This window comes from Erpetoichthys calabaricus, chromosome 9 (genome assembly GCF_900747795.2).
Source record: "Erpetoichthys calabaricus chromosome 9, fErpCal1.3, whole genome shotgun sequence".
NCBI classification, from domain to species: domain Eukaryota; kingdom Metazoa; phylum Chordata; class Cladistia; order Polypteriformes; family Polypteridae; genus Erpetoichthys; species Erpetoichthys calabaricus.
In genome coordinates this window covers 141530545-141543346 of record NC_041402.2, presented here as the reverse complement: position 1 = coordinate 141543346, position 12802 = coordinate 141530545, and the positions used below count along the sequence as shown (strand labels likewise).

The 12802-nt window shown below is 37.1% G+C and overlaps 1 protein-coding gene across 1 annotated transcript in view; it reads right to left on the bottom strand.

Moving 5' to 3' along the window:
* si:dkey-103g5.4 (uncharacterized) overlaps window positions 1–12802 on the bottom strand; it is a 66442-nt gene that overhangs the window by 18916 nt on the left and 34724 nt on the right. Inside the window, exons 8-12 of the mRNA XM_028809524.2 lie at window positions 10799–10939; window positions 6707–6854; window positions 3216–3379; window positions 2515–2640; window positions 459–645 (exon numbers count right to left, since the gene is read on the bottom strand). Coding sequence (XP_028665357.2) covers window positions 459–645; window positions 2515–2640; window positions 3216–3379; window positions 6707–6854; window positions 10799–10939 — 766 coding nt within the window. The remainder of the gene's footprint in view (window positions 1–458; window positions 646–2514; window positions 2641–3215; window positions 3380–6706; window positions 6855–10798; window positions 10940–12802) is intronic.

The following is a 12802-nucleotide window of genomic DNA, read 5'->3' as shown; positions in this document are numbered from 1 at the left end:
AATCCATGTGCTGGAGGTACGAAAAGTGGAGCTTCAATACATCAGGGTCCAAATAAAACACACAAGGGTTAGACAATCGCTTGTTTTGAAAAGAGACATAGCCAAGGCATGATTGTGTTTTTGTTTTTTTTTTTTGTGACAATTTTTTACACAAAGATAACTCACACTTAGTTGGGACACAGAGATAAGGGTGCACACAGCACAGCTTCGCATCGGCTTTTCTTCAGGAAAGATGAACTCTATGGTTGCAACATGGCAAGCTGCTCTGTATAGTGTGGCAAATGAGCAGTGCAGACCTTAATGAGCAAAGCATACAAAAGCAGGTAAAAAGCACAAAAAAGCCAGAAATGTGGAATTGTTAAACACATAAGGAGAGTGCAAGACTGTTTCAAAGGCACCAAAATGCATGCAGTTCTGGACATTCTGACATGCATGCCACATTCTGGACAGTTCATTACCTGGCTGTGTTTTTGTAAGTGTAGTTAGTGAATTCTGATTCTTTTCTTCTAGCAAAGTTATAAGCTGCTTTAATAAAGGGATCAGATGAGTTTGGCTTAGTTGTGCTCCTCTTTGGGTTTTTTTGTTGTTATTATTTTCACTTATCTGATAGTCACCAAAGCAGTATGATTTGCCAGTCAGTATGTCCTGTAAGCAGAAAAGGACATCAGTTAGTCACTAGGTTTATAAAATTATCATTCATGAATCAGAAGGAATTAAGTTGCATTCATAGAATAATAAATTGTAAAATATTTACATAGAGTGCAAGAAGTTTCTAAAGCAGTAATGTTGTAATATGATGCATTCTGCTGCATATGTTTGCTATTCGGATATAATGCTGCTTGTCCAGCTTACACAAAGACAGGACTAGAATGTGGAAATGAGAACAGTAAAGAGATCTGTGATCAAGACAAGAACGCTGGAGTACTCGACACCGAGTGATTTAGATGAAGTGGATTGCCCTACCATCTCTGATGGAACAAGGACAAATTATTATTTGCTAATATCTTAGTTTAAATTCAACCACATATGTGATTTAACTTCATAAGTAGAAATTGCAACATAATATTGGACTTAGTTAAAAATCCATCAATTTTCTGAACCAGTATTTAGATTACTGGGTTGCAGTGAGCTTTAGTCCATTATGCAAAATACCAAATGTGAAACTGAAAAATGTACCTAATGTGTACATTCTTAGAAAAAAAAATGGAAGTACTTGTAGAAAAGCTATGCAAACAAGACTGCATAAACTCTACATAGGCCGCAGCCTTGTTCTCCGATGACAGTATTGTTAAGTTGTATTCACCTTATTTGGAGCAGTTGTTTCAAACTCTGGAGCAGTTTACCCCCTGCAGTCCAATTAGTTTAGGCAGGAATCACACTCTGGTGTGCACTAAAACAATTAGACCAAGACTGTTGAGAAATGATGGTCTTGGCTTAGTACCATGCCAACCCTCATGTGCATTAAGTGTAACATTTGTGTGTGCTATGGCAGCCCACGGCTCAAATACGGCTCAATCAGAGCAAGCCAAGCAGCAAGCCTCTCTCTCTCTCTTCCGTAAACAGATGGCATCTGGCCATGTGTAAATTCACTTATGATCAGGTCACACACCGAGATGCCAAAAAGGTCCCACCAGTGCCCAGTGTGACAGATGATCAAACCCCCTAATCTTACACCTCTCTAGTGATGTATGCAGGTTGGGTGTCCTCTCAATGTGATCTCTCTTCTCATACAATGTGAATATTTGAGGCACATTAAGTATGATAATATGCAGTAAATGTTAACAAAATATTCCAAAGTGAACATTATTAACAAATATTTACAGGACTAAAGAGAGCAGATGTGTGATTTGAGCAAAATTAAATAGTAGGCTACTGGAGAGTAAATATGCAACATTAGTGGCAAGAAACTTGTCTGATATGTCTACTGTCTAAATGAAATTGAAGTACATCTCTGTATGTCCCCGTGAGAGTTTGCCATCTTCTGTAGAGCTGCCTATATGAAATGTGTCTTATCTGTAACCTGCGAATTAACACGTCATTTTCATGTAGTCTTACAGTTATCAGATACAAGGCATTCTGCTCACAGAATTGTGTCTGGTAAACAAACCACATAATTATGGAAAATGTGTCACAAACGCAGCTATTGTCAACTCTCTGTGTTTCTGTGCAATGAAGAGAAATCTGGCATGATATTGTTTTGTTCTGATTTGCTTGGAAATTTTCTGTATGAAGTGCAACCATACTAACAGCAGAGTGAAACAACGTAACTAATTATCTCCTGATGCAGCACAAAGCAAACGGACTATGAGTTTGACAACACCTTCAGCTATTAATGCCAACATGCGGCCCAGTCAGTGGTACCATTTCTAAAAATTTCGAAACTGTGGTATTTACATCTAATCAAAAAGAAAAGTAAACTAAGTTCCAAAGAGCTCAACCATCATGCCACTATAGGGTTCTGTAAAAAAAAAAAAACAATTTGCAGATAGTGGATTGGAATCAATGACGCCTCACCTTAGCCATTCTTGTATACATATTTGAGAGACACCTTAGGTACTCCAGCCTACTGAATGCTCTGTCTAGCATCGCCTGATGAGTCAGTACAAATTCCCAAATTTCCTTCAGCAGATGATCTTTAGTCTGACAAAGAAGAAAGAGAGAGAGAGTAGGAGAAAGAAACACTGAATGTGAGAAATGCATCTGTTCACTTAGTTTTTGATGTCCTCATATGACTCTAAAGTGGAAGTTTATTTTTTTAAATATTTTAAACCACCTTCTGTTCACTAGTGAATGAGAATATGGATTGACAAAACCAATATTTACTTCAGGGAAGAAATAAACGTTACAATTGTGTTCAGCTTGACAATGGAAAAGGATGACAGCAAGCTTTGCCCCTACATTGTTGATGAAGGGATTACAAAAGTATTACTGTTGTCTTTAAATTGAGAATGAAGTTAAGAACCTACAATGATGTCACAGCATAAAAAGATATAGCAAAGCTGCCTTGGAATGCTAAGCAGGATTTGACACACTGAGAAGTATTGCCAAATCAATATGATTACTATTTTTCAAACATTTAGCCCAAAGGGTACAATGAGATTTTACCAAAAGTAAAATGTAGTGTATTAGCAGGTCATCCTGGCTTCTTTGGGTAGCAACAACCCAACCTAATATATCTGAAAATTTGCAACATATAATTATTAATAATACCTTACCTGCTTGTGACTTTTCATTTCCACACCCACTATCTGTTTCATTGCTTGGACTTTTAGCCTTTTCTCTTCTTGGTCCAATTTCTCAAAATACAAAGTTACTTTCTGAACAAGCTCTTGAATCAAATTCATAAGTTGTAGCAATAGGTCTCCTTCATCATTATCCACTATTAGTAGATAAGGACAGACACACAAAAAATAATCTAGAAAAAGTAATTCACCACTACTAGCAGACACACAAAAACATCATTTTAAATTTGGTGGACTGGCCTTAAGAGTTACAAAAGGTACACATTTTAAAAAACTGAATTTGAGGTTCAGTTTTTGAAACTCTGAATTAGATTGCTAAGAGGAATGAAATGTGACCCTAAAGCTGAGCAGACGTTCCTATGGCAAGCCGAATGAACATTTAGAGATACTGTATCTCAAAATGAATTTTAAGCTATCTGGAAATGCATTTTACTGTATCTCAAAATGAATTTTAAGATATCTGGAAATGCATTTTAGATATCTCAAACTGAATTACAGATATTTAAAAATGTATCTATTTTAAGAATCTAAAAAGCACTTTATAATATCTCAAATAGATTTCAGGATATCTTGAAATGATATGCTGTATATTTTGAAATATCTGAAATGCATTTTGAGATATCTCGAAATAAATTCCTGTAAAAGTTCCTATTCTTTGAATAGGACTTCCTGTCTATTTTAAAATATCTTAAAATGTATTTGAGATATCTTGAAATGCACAGGAAGTTATGTTGAGATATCTAAAAATGCATTTCAGATATCTCAAAATGAATTTGAGATATCTTAAAATAAGTGGGAAGTTATTTTAGGATATCTCAAAATATAATTAAGATATCTCAAAAAAGCATTTAAGATAACTTAAATTCACTGTTGTTTGAGATATCTAAAATACATTTTTAGATATCTAAAATTAATTTCATGATATCTTAAAATGGGTCTCAGCTCCATTTCAGATATCTAACAATGTATTTCAAGATATCTCAAATTGTATTTCAAGATATCACAATAGCATTTTCAGATATCAACAATACAATTTAAGATATCTGAAATACATTTCCAGATATCTCAGAACAGCTTCCTGTCCATTTTCAGATATCTTATAATAAACAAGAAGTCCCATTGAAATAATAGGCAGTTTTACAGGAAATGATTTTGAGATATCTTGAAATGCATGAAAGTTCAATTTAAGATATCTGAAAATTAATTTGAGATATCTTGAAATGCAGACACAATTATTTTGAGATATCCGAAAATGTATTTGAGATATCTTGAAATGTATTTGAGATATCTCAAAATTTATTGCAGATATCTTAAAATGTGAAGGAAATTATTGTAAGATATCTCAAAGCGAGTTTCAGATATCTTAAAAAGTAAATTACATTTTAAGATTTCTGAAATTCATTTTGAGATATCTCTAAATATTAATTTGGCTTGCCATATGTTCCTTTTTGTACTGTAACAGTGTGACTGTAGGTGTGAACATGCATGGTGTTTTAGTGTATGACAACCGTTATGGCCTGGAAGAAGAGACTTACTACTGAATCGTCAGCAGTGCTGGTGTACATATTAAAATAACATAAGATCTTATCACATGCTACAACTGCTGTCTTTAAAGATGACTTGTCAATCTTATCATTGGTAATTAACTAAAATAATGAAACATTATCTAGAGGGCTCCATTATCTGAAGGGCACATACAATCTTAGACTATACACAGGAGAAATAAGCTAAATCATTCTATGCTTATATCAGGAACATGTACTTAATTAAATTCAATAAATTAAGGTAAACACACTTTATTTTTTACTCTTTAGCACTGTGATGGACAGCCGGGGATTCAGTCCCTGAAAGAAAAGAGTGGAGGAGAGCAGATTTTTTAGGGCACTGCATCCCCTGGGACGCTAGGTGGCAGCTCCCCTGGATGGCAACGGTTCCCCGGATTCCCTCAAAGCATCCTGGGATGTGGAGTCCATTTCCTCAGCCCTGTTGGGTGCCGTGAGTGCCGCCGGGGGAGCTCATAAAGAACCTGGGGACTATTACTCTTATGACAACCCGGAAGTACTTTGGAGTCACGAGGATGGAAGCCCGCAGTACTTCCGGGCTACTTGAAAAGGATGATGTGGCGTTTGACCTGGAGAAGGAACACTTCCGGGTCATGGACTATTTAAAGGACTTTGGGAATCCCAGCAAGAGGGCCGGAATCGGGTGGTAGAGAGACGGAGCTGCTGGGAGGAGAGGAGGATTATTGTTATTGTTTACTGATTTGTGAATTGTGGAGTGTGCGGTGCTTTGTGCACCAGTTCTGAAGAAAAATATTAAAGAAATTTTCTTGGTGCTTTTACACGTGTGTCCTGGACGTCTGTCTGGTGGGTTTAGTGGGGCAACAGCGCCTCTAGCGTCCACAGCACATCTATACAAACATAGGTGTGGCTTCCATGGGAGACACACGTTTTAAAGATAGTATCTCCCACACTGCTTCAAGCAGACAGAATCATTTAAAACCAACATGTAGCTTGATTCCTACAGACCACTTACTGTTAGAATTGTGGTTGCAGAAAAAAAGCTAAAAAGTTCCTTGTATTCACAACATGCTCCAAAATACAATCAATGTCTTGTTAAAATACTCCATAACTGCCTGCATCCATCCATCCATTTTCCAACCCACTGAATCCGAACACAGGGTCACGGGGGTCTGCTGGAGCCAATCCCAGCCAACACAGGGCACAAGGCAGGAACCAATCCCGGGCAGGGTGCCAACCCACCACAGTAACTGCCTGCAGTGCTGGTCAAATACTGACAGATACTTTGAATTTATCACAAAGATCACATCCACCAAACATTTAGAATAATGGAGTTTGACTAGAAGCACTGTTGACTCACTGAGAGAATTTGCTGCAGCAACTTATAACACAACCCATTATACCTTATGACAACACCTCTCAGCAACTGTTTCTTCAAGTGTGTCCATGAAACTCTGTGATTGAAACACTTACATCTAGGCTGAAGACCAAGCTATTATGAGTTTTACATATTACTCTAAGCAGTAAGTCTTGATTTTCTTTAAAACTTTTTTCACATATTGTGCAATACATTTTACTATTTAAAATTGTCACTGTGTTCAAGGAATACCTTCGTCCAGGCAATGTGGCAAAACAGCAAAGCTACCAGTCCAATATTTAACTCCAACTGGCTTTATAAACCATGGTGAAGAAACTTAACCAAACCTTCTCTTCATATTGTAATAAATGCATATGAAATGTGTAATGTGCCCTTATCTTGTAGGTTATCATAGGTAAAAGTGTCCATAAAATAAATAATAATTATAATGGGCCATTATAATCTGAATTGTTTCATTATATTTTTAGTGATTGTTATGAAAAGCACTATAACTGTACTTGCTTATCTGAACTCATTCATAGAAAGAAACATCACTGAAGACTTTGTTTGTTGTTGTATTGAATTACCTTTGTTCAAAAGAAGCACAACATTTGGAAATACCACAGAGTCCATGTTTGACACCTGCATTGCTCTTCTCTGCATTTCTGTTGTTGATGCTTGCAGCAGAGCTGAAGATGTCAGTTTAAGTGATTTTCCGGAACTATTCCACTGTGTCTGGAATACAATTACCAGGAGGACAATCATTACCTCAGATATTTAAGACAAGCAGTTTAATAGACACATGTTTTAAGTACTCCATTAATGCAGCTATCTTTCATGTAGTCAATGCCAAAAACCTTTAGTACATATCCCACAAGTTGTGCACAGATATCTGAGGTGCATTAGAAAGAACTTCAAAAACACAGTTTTTCAAATGTGGTCACCTACGTTGAACTTGTGTATAAGTACTACATCCATAATAATACACTATGACGGAAGATGTAAGAACTGCATAATGCTAAATTCTCTTACAAATATTGCATGAAAACCATACCATTTCATTCATTTGTCAAATATGAAACCTGACTGGTTACCAAGGGTTGATTTCAGAGGAAGAAACATGAAAGTGCCTTGCGAGGAGGAAAGTGTCCAATGAAGTGCATGCATGATGGTAAAACTGACTGGTGACCAGAAAGCTCCTCTGATTGTTCTGGGAGCAGATACCTGAGTAGCAGCACAATGGGAGTCATTGCCAGAGCCACTAATGTTCCCTCAAAATAAAAAATGACCCATACATACTTAAGAGATCAGAGAGATTATTTACAAAATAACAGGTAAATGGGGAGTTTCTGAATGATCGTAGGGATGAAATGACATCACAGCCAGTGAAAGGCATCATGTAGCCCTCAAATTTTATAGGGACATTCTTGATCCCATAGATGATTTTGAGGATTTCCCAGAAATAAACAACAGAGTGGTTACTAGAACTCTCTTCAGCTAGAATTGAGAGGTAATTTGGAAAACATAAGTTGACTGGAAAGATGTACGGAAGCTGGGTAACTGAGAAAAGAAACAGAGACGTCAGTTTGGCAGCTTGTGATGTCCCATGCAATTGAACCCTTGCACAGACCTAATCCCTGGGCATCTTGTGGTCAAAACACACCAGACCAGTGAGTGAGAAATAAAGACACACACACAAGACATTGTGAAAACAGAAAATGTGTTCCCCTTAAGTTTTATATGCAGCACAAATTTTATCAAGCCAATCCCAGCTCACCTGTTGTACTATCAGCCAATCACGAACAATGTTCATTCTCATTTACAGGTAAAGACCTTTAAAACCACAAACATATTTCAAAAAATCTCCTCCAAAGATACTTGTATATACCGGCTTCTCATATTAGCTCTTATTTTTTTACCATAAATATAGACAACTGCTCAGATGCAAGAGGTACTTTTCAACCTCAAGGCACATGATCAGCTCATAGGCCTCCAAGCCAACCATATGTCCTTGAGGGAACAACATACCAATGTGTATCCTTGTACTGTGACAGTGAAGACCCTTGTTGGAGTGCTATATTGTTAAACTCCAGGACAGTGTACCAATAACTGCTTACATTGATAATTAGGCTATAAAAACTCTCTATTATAATAAAAAAATCCTGGGACGAGGCGTGATTTTTTCAGAGAGATACTTTCACATCCTGCGAGACGAGACTTTGTGCCAAGAGATTTAATCACGCCTGGGGCCGGAAATAAAAGACAAAGAGTAGATGACAAAGTAGAATGTCGTAAAGAATTCAAAAACGGTGGTGCGATACACATGCAGGGCAGGTTAGAGATAATGAAAGTACTACAATTCGAAAGTCTCAAAATAATAATAGTAAAGATCACAGCACAAACAAACGGAAATTATTACTCGGTGAAATAACGGAACATCGAAAAGTGATTGAATATATTGTTCGGATTAAACTTTAAGTCGGAGACTTGTAGATCGTCTAATTTGTGTTGCCATCAGGGAAAAATAGTGTTTCTTCCCAATGAAGAGGCGTATCTGTGAGAATTAAAAGATTGGTTGTTTGGTGAAAGTGAAATCCACATACGCTGTCACACTTGGGTCAAATACACAGGAGATTTTAGAAACGGAAACATTACTCAAACAATTCAAACAAACATAAGTCTCTTTCAGGAGTGAATCGAGCTCCGTGTGTAGTCAAAGGGGGCAGTTCAATCTCTCAGTTAAAAGAATAGAAAATCTTCCTCTTAATAGGGGTCGCCTCGGGAGCGGGACCCCCAACAGGAGCAGAAGATGTCTGGGTGAGGAGAGAGACAAGGCAGTGAGACAAAAGGACAGCTGCTGTACAGGCTTTTAAATGTTCGAAGCGCTGTGCGAGATGCAGATCATGTGGTACGGCGGCAGCAGTAAGCCAGCAGTTGATCGAGCAAAAGGGAGGTAAAAAAAAAAACTGTATTTGTTTCCCATTGTATCATTGTTTAAGAGGGGATTTCAGAGGAGCAACCATGTCTCCTTGGGGTGCGTTTAGCCCCCCTCTCCACAACATAAGCGACAGAGACGTGGCTGGCGTGTAGCACAGGCTAGGGGTGGGGGGGGAGGTTTGTTATGGTTTGGCGAGCGAAGCAAAAAGTCGGCAGAGCCCCCTAGTTTTAATTAAAAACAAATGAATCTGTGACATGGCATATCACACAGTTGTTTTGTGATTCTTGATTGCCATTTTCTGAGTGAAGCAAGCAGGGGAGCTGAACTGGCAAGTCAGCTAAGTTTTTTTCTGTGATTAGTCAGTTCCATGAGAGACAGGGAGAGTTTACTTTATTGTATATACTTATGTTAATTTGGATTCTGTCTATAATCATTTTTCTACTATCTGCTTTTAATAAAATCATACTTATAAAAATTTGACTGTGGTATATTTTCAGTGAAAGAGATAACAGCAATGGCATAGTAGTATTGTGTGTTTCATTCCACTAAGAATGTGATGTCTGTGTGTACTCTGCATGTTCTCTTTGTGTCTGCATAAGTTGTCTCCCAGTACACTTCAAGCCACACTATGTTTGGCTAATGGTCAGTTCTAAATTAGCCAGAAAAGAGTGAGTGTGGTAGTACCCTATGATAGTCTGGTGTCCTATCTCATGCTGTTCCTTGCTTTCTATAACTGCTAGAATGGGCTTCTACTTTCCACAATTGCATCATGAACAATGGTGGTTCAGAAAATGGATGGATGAGCAGGTAAGAAATAATCAGTTTTGATGAACATAGAAACTGTTGAAGTAAAACCCAGAAAATAAAGCATAGCATAAAGGAAAAAAATAAAGTTACACAAACATATAGCCACAGGAGAATATATATATATATATATATATATATATATATATATATATATATATATATATATATATAATGTCTATAATTGTACAAGAAACAATTAAGTCAATTAAAACAATATTTAATAAGCAGCACAAACTGATGGAAACAATCAATAATTAAATCAGTAGAATCAGTAATGAAAGAGAACTTCTTTTATATTGTATTTACAGAGTAAATTTTATTTTTAAATTTATTTCATATCAACACCTTACATTTCATTACATTATCACAAGTGAATGGATTTAAAATGAATACCTGCACATTTGTCTTTTTGGTAAAACTTATAAATAAATGTCATGCACATGCGCATGGGAAACAGCTCATAATCTTGAATAGCTAATTATCTGCTGGACCAGGGTTTGGCATTGTCCCCCAAAACTTTCTCCTTTTTTCCCTCTGCAGACCAACAGAAGGACCCTCCTCTTGATGATGTCACTTCTGCTTCCTGTTCCTTTGGGCCCACCCCTTCCTTTCACCATTCTGTATATCTGCCATTTCTGCCTAATGTATTCAGTTCATTCATGAGATCTGTAATGACATTATTATTGTTTTTTTGACTTGTTGCAAAGTATACGGGGTTTACTGCGGTGGTACTCCACAACCCTTCACAGTGATCTCTCTCTGTTTCTTTCACAATGTGTGATTAATACAGAGTAAGTGTATTTATAAATAATTTTATACAACTAATAATCTTTGTTGAGCCTAAATCTAATTAATTGAAAGAGATTTAACTTTCCCTAAGACCTGAACAAATTTCATTTTGTAAAACTCAAATTATCATCTTTATTCTCATTACCTTGTTATATTTCCCTTGTGTGACTGAATCCAGACAGCTTCGCAATGAAGTGCTCAGTTCTTGGAAAAGGGTGTCTTCTTTCTTCTTCTGTTGCTCATAGTGCTTGCAACGTGCGCCAATTTCATTTTCCACTTGATCAATCTAAGAAATAATTAAGTATATTGCTTGACTCAGATTGATCACAGGTCTACCAAAAATTTTTTTTTTGAGGTGCCAAGGTTTTTTGAATGGATTTAGGGTATTTTGAGGGTGCTGAATTCAAAAATCCCATTACTTTTGCTGAATTGCTTCTAGTTTTTGAGATAATGGACATCCATGAAAATAATGCATTCGCCCAATGCGACTTGTGTGTGATAACAAATGCAATAGCTTTTGGTCTGTCTTTGGACTCTTAACAGTGTCATAGGTAATGAAATATCCCATATAATTATTTTGTATTTCAATTTGTAGGCCTACAATGCTATAAAAGCAACTTTTTAAAGCCAGAATTCAACTGTGAATTTGCAGAGGAAAGAAGTCGGCTACAGTATAATTTGTCAGCCCGGTCTTGGTTTATACCTAAAAAGTTCTGTCTTAATAAGTATATAAATACATGTAAAAATTATGACTTCATCAAAAAGAGCCTGCATCAACAATCCTGATGTATTCTGCTACATCTGTGGAGAGTACATGGTTGAAAAATAAAGAAGAAATATCACAGACTTTGTGCATCGAGTATACCTGGCTTATTTTGGAGTACAGCTTGGAGACCAGGATAAGTCTTGGGCTCCACATATGGTTTGCAAAACATGTGTGGAGCACCTATGACAGTGGACAAAAGGTGAAAGAAAAAGTTTAAACTTTGGTGTGCCAATGGTATGGAGAGAATCGAAAAAACACCATGATGATTATTATTTTTGTGTTGTAAAGATTAAAGGCTTTAATCGTTACAAGAAAGCTCAGTGGGATTATCCTGATTTGGAATCAGCAAGACGACCTATTCCACATGGCAATGACGTTCCCATACCAGTGTTTACTAGACTACCAAACCAGCCACTGTCAGACTGTGAAGAGAGGCAGGGATTGGAGTGTATGGCAGGTAGTAGCAGTGGAAGTGAATTTGAGGAAAGCTCTTTGACGCCTCAACCATTAAGCCAAAAAGAACTCAATGACCTGATTTGAGACTTACATCTGTCCGAGCAAGCATCTGAACATTTAGCGTCCAGACTTAATGAATGAAATCTTATAAAGGCGGAAGTTAAAATTACAGCCTATCGGACAAGAGAAGAGAGGCTTCTCCCATATTTCAACCAAGAGGAAGAACTTGTATACTGCAATGATATCCCAGGAATTGTACTTTAAATGGGACTAACAGAATATTGACTAGAAGACTGGCGGCTTTTTATAGACAGCTCCATTAGAAGCTTGAAATTCTCTTGCACAATGGTAACTGTTATGCGTCTCTTCCCATTGCTCACTCAACAAAACTTAAAGAAGAATATGAAAATGTAAAAATCGTATTACAGAAAATCCGTTATCATGAACATCAGTGGTCGATTTGTGTTGATCTGAAGATGGTGAACTTCTTGCTTGGACAGCAATCTGGATACACAAAATACCCATGCTTCATGTGCCTCTGAGATAGCAGGGCAAAGCAAGATCATTGGACAAAAGTGTCATGGCCTACAAGGGAAGAAATGATTGTTGGCACTGCGAATATTATCAACAAGCCGCTGGTGGACAAGAACAAATCATTCTCCCACCGCTTCATATTAAGCTAGGATTGATGAAGCAATTTGTTAGGGCTTTGGACAAAACGGGTATTTGCTTCAAGTACATTTGTAGATCATTCCCTGGACTGAGCATGGAAAAACTAAAAGCTGGAATCTTTGATGGTCCTCAGATTCGTAAACTCATGAACGATTCCAATTTTACCAAATGCATGAATGACATTGAGGCTTCGGCCTGGAAGAGTTTTGTCTCTGTCGTGAAGAACTACTTGGGTAATCACAGAGCAGACAATTA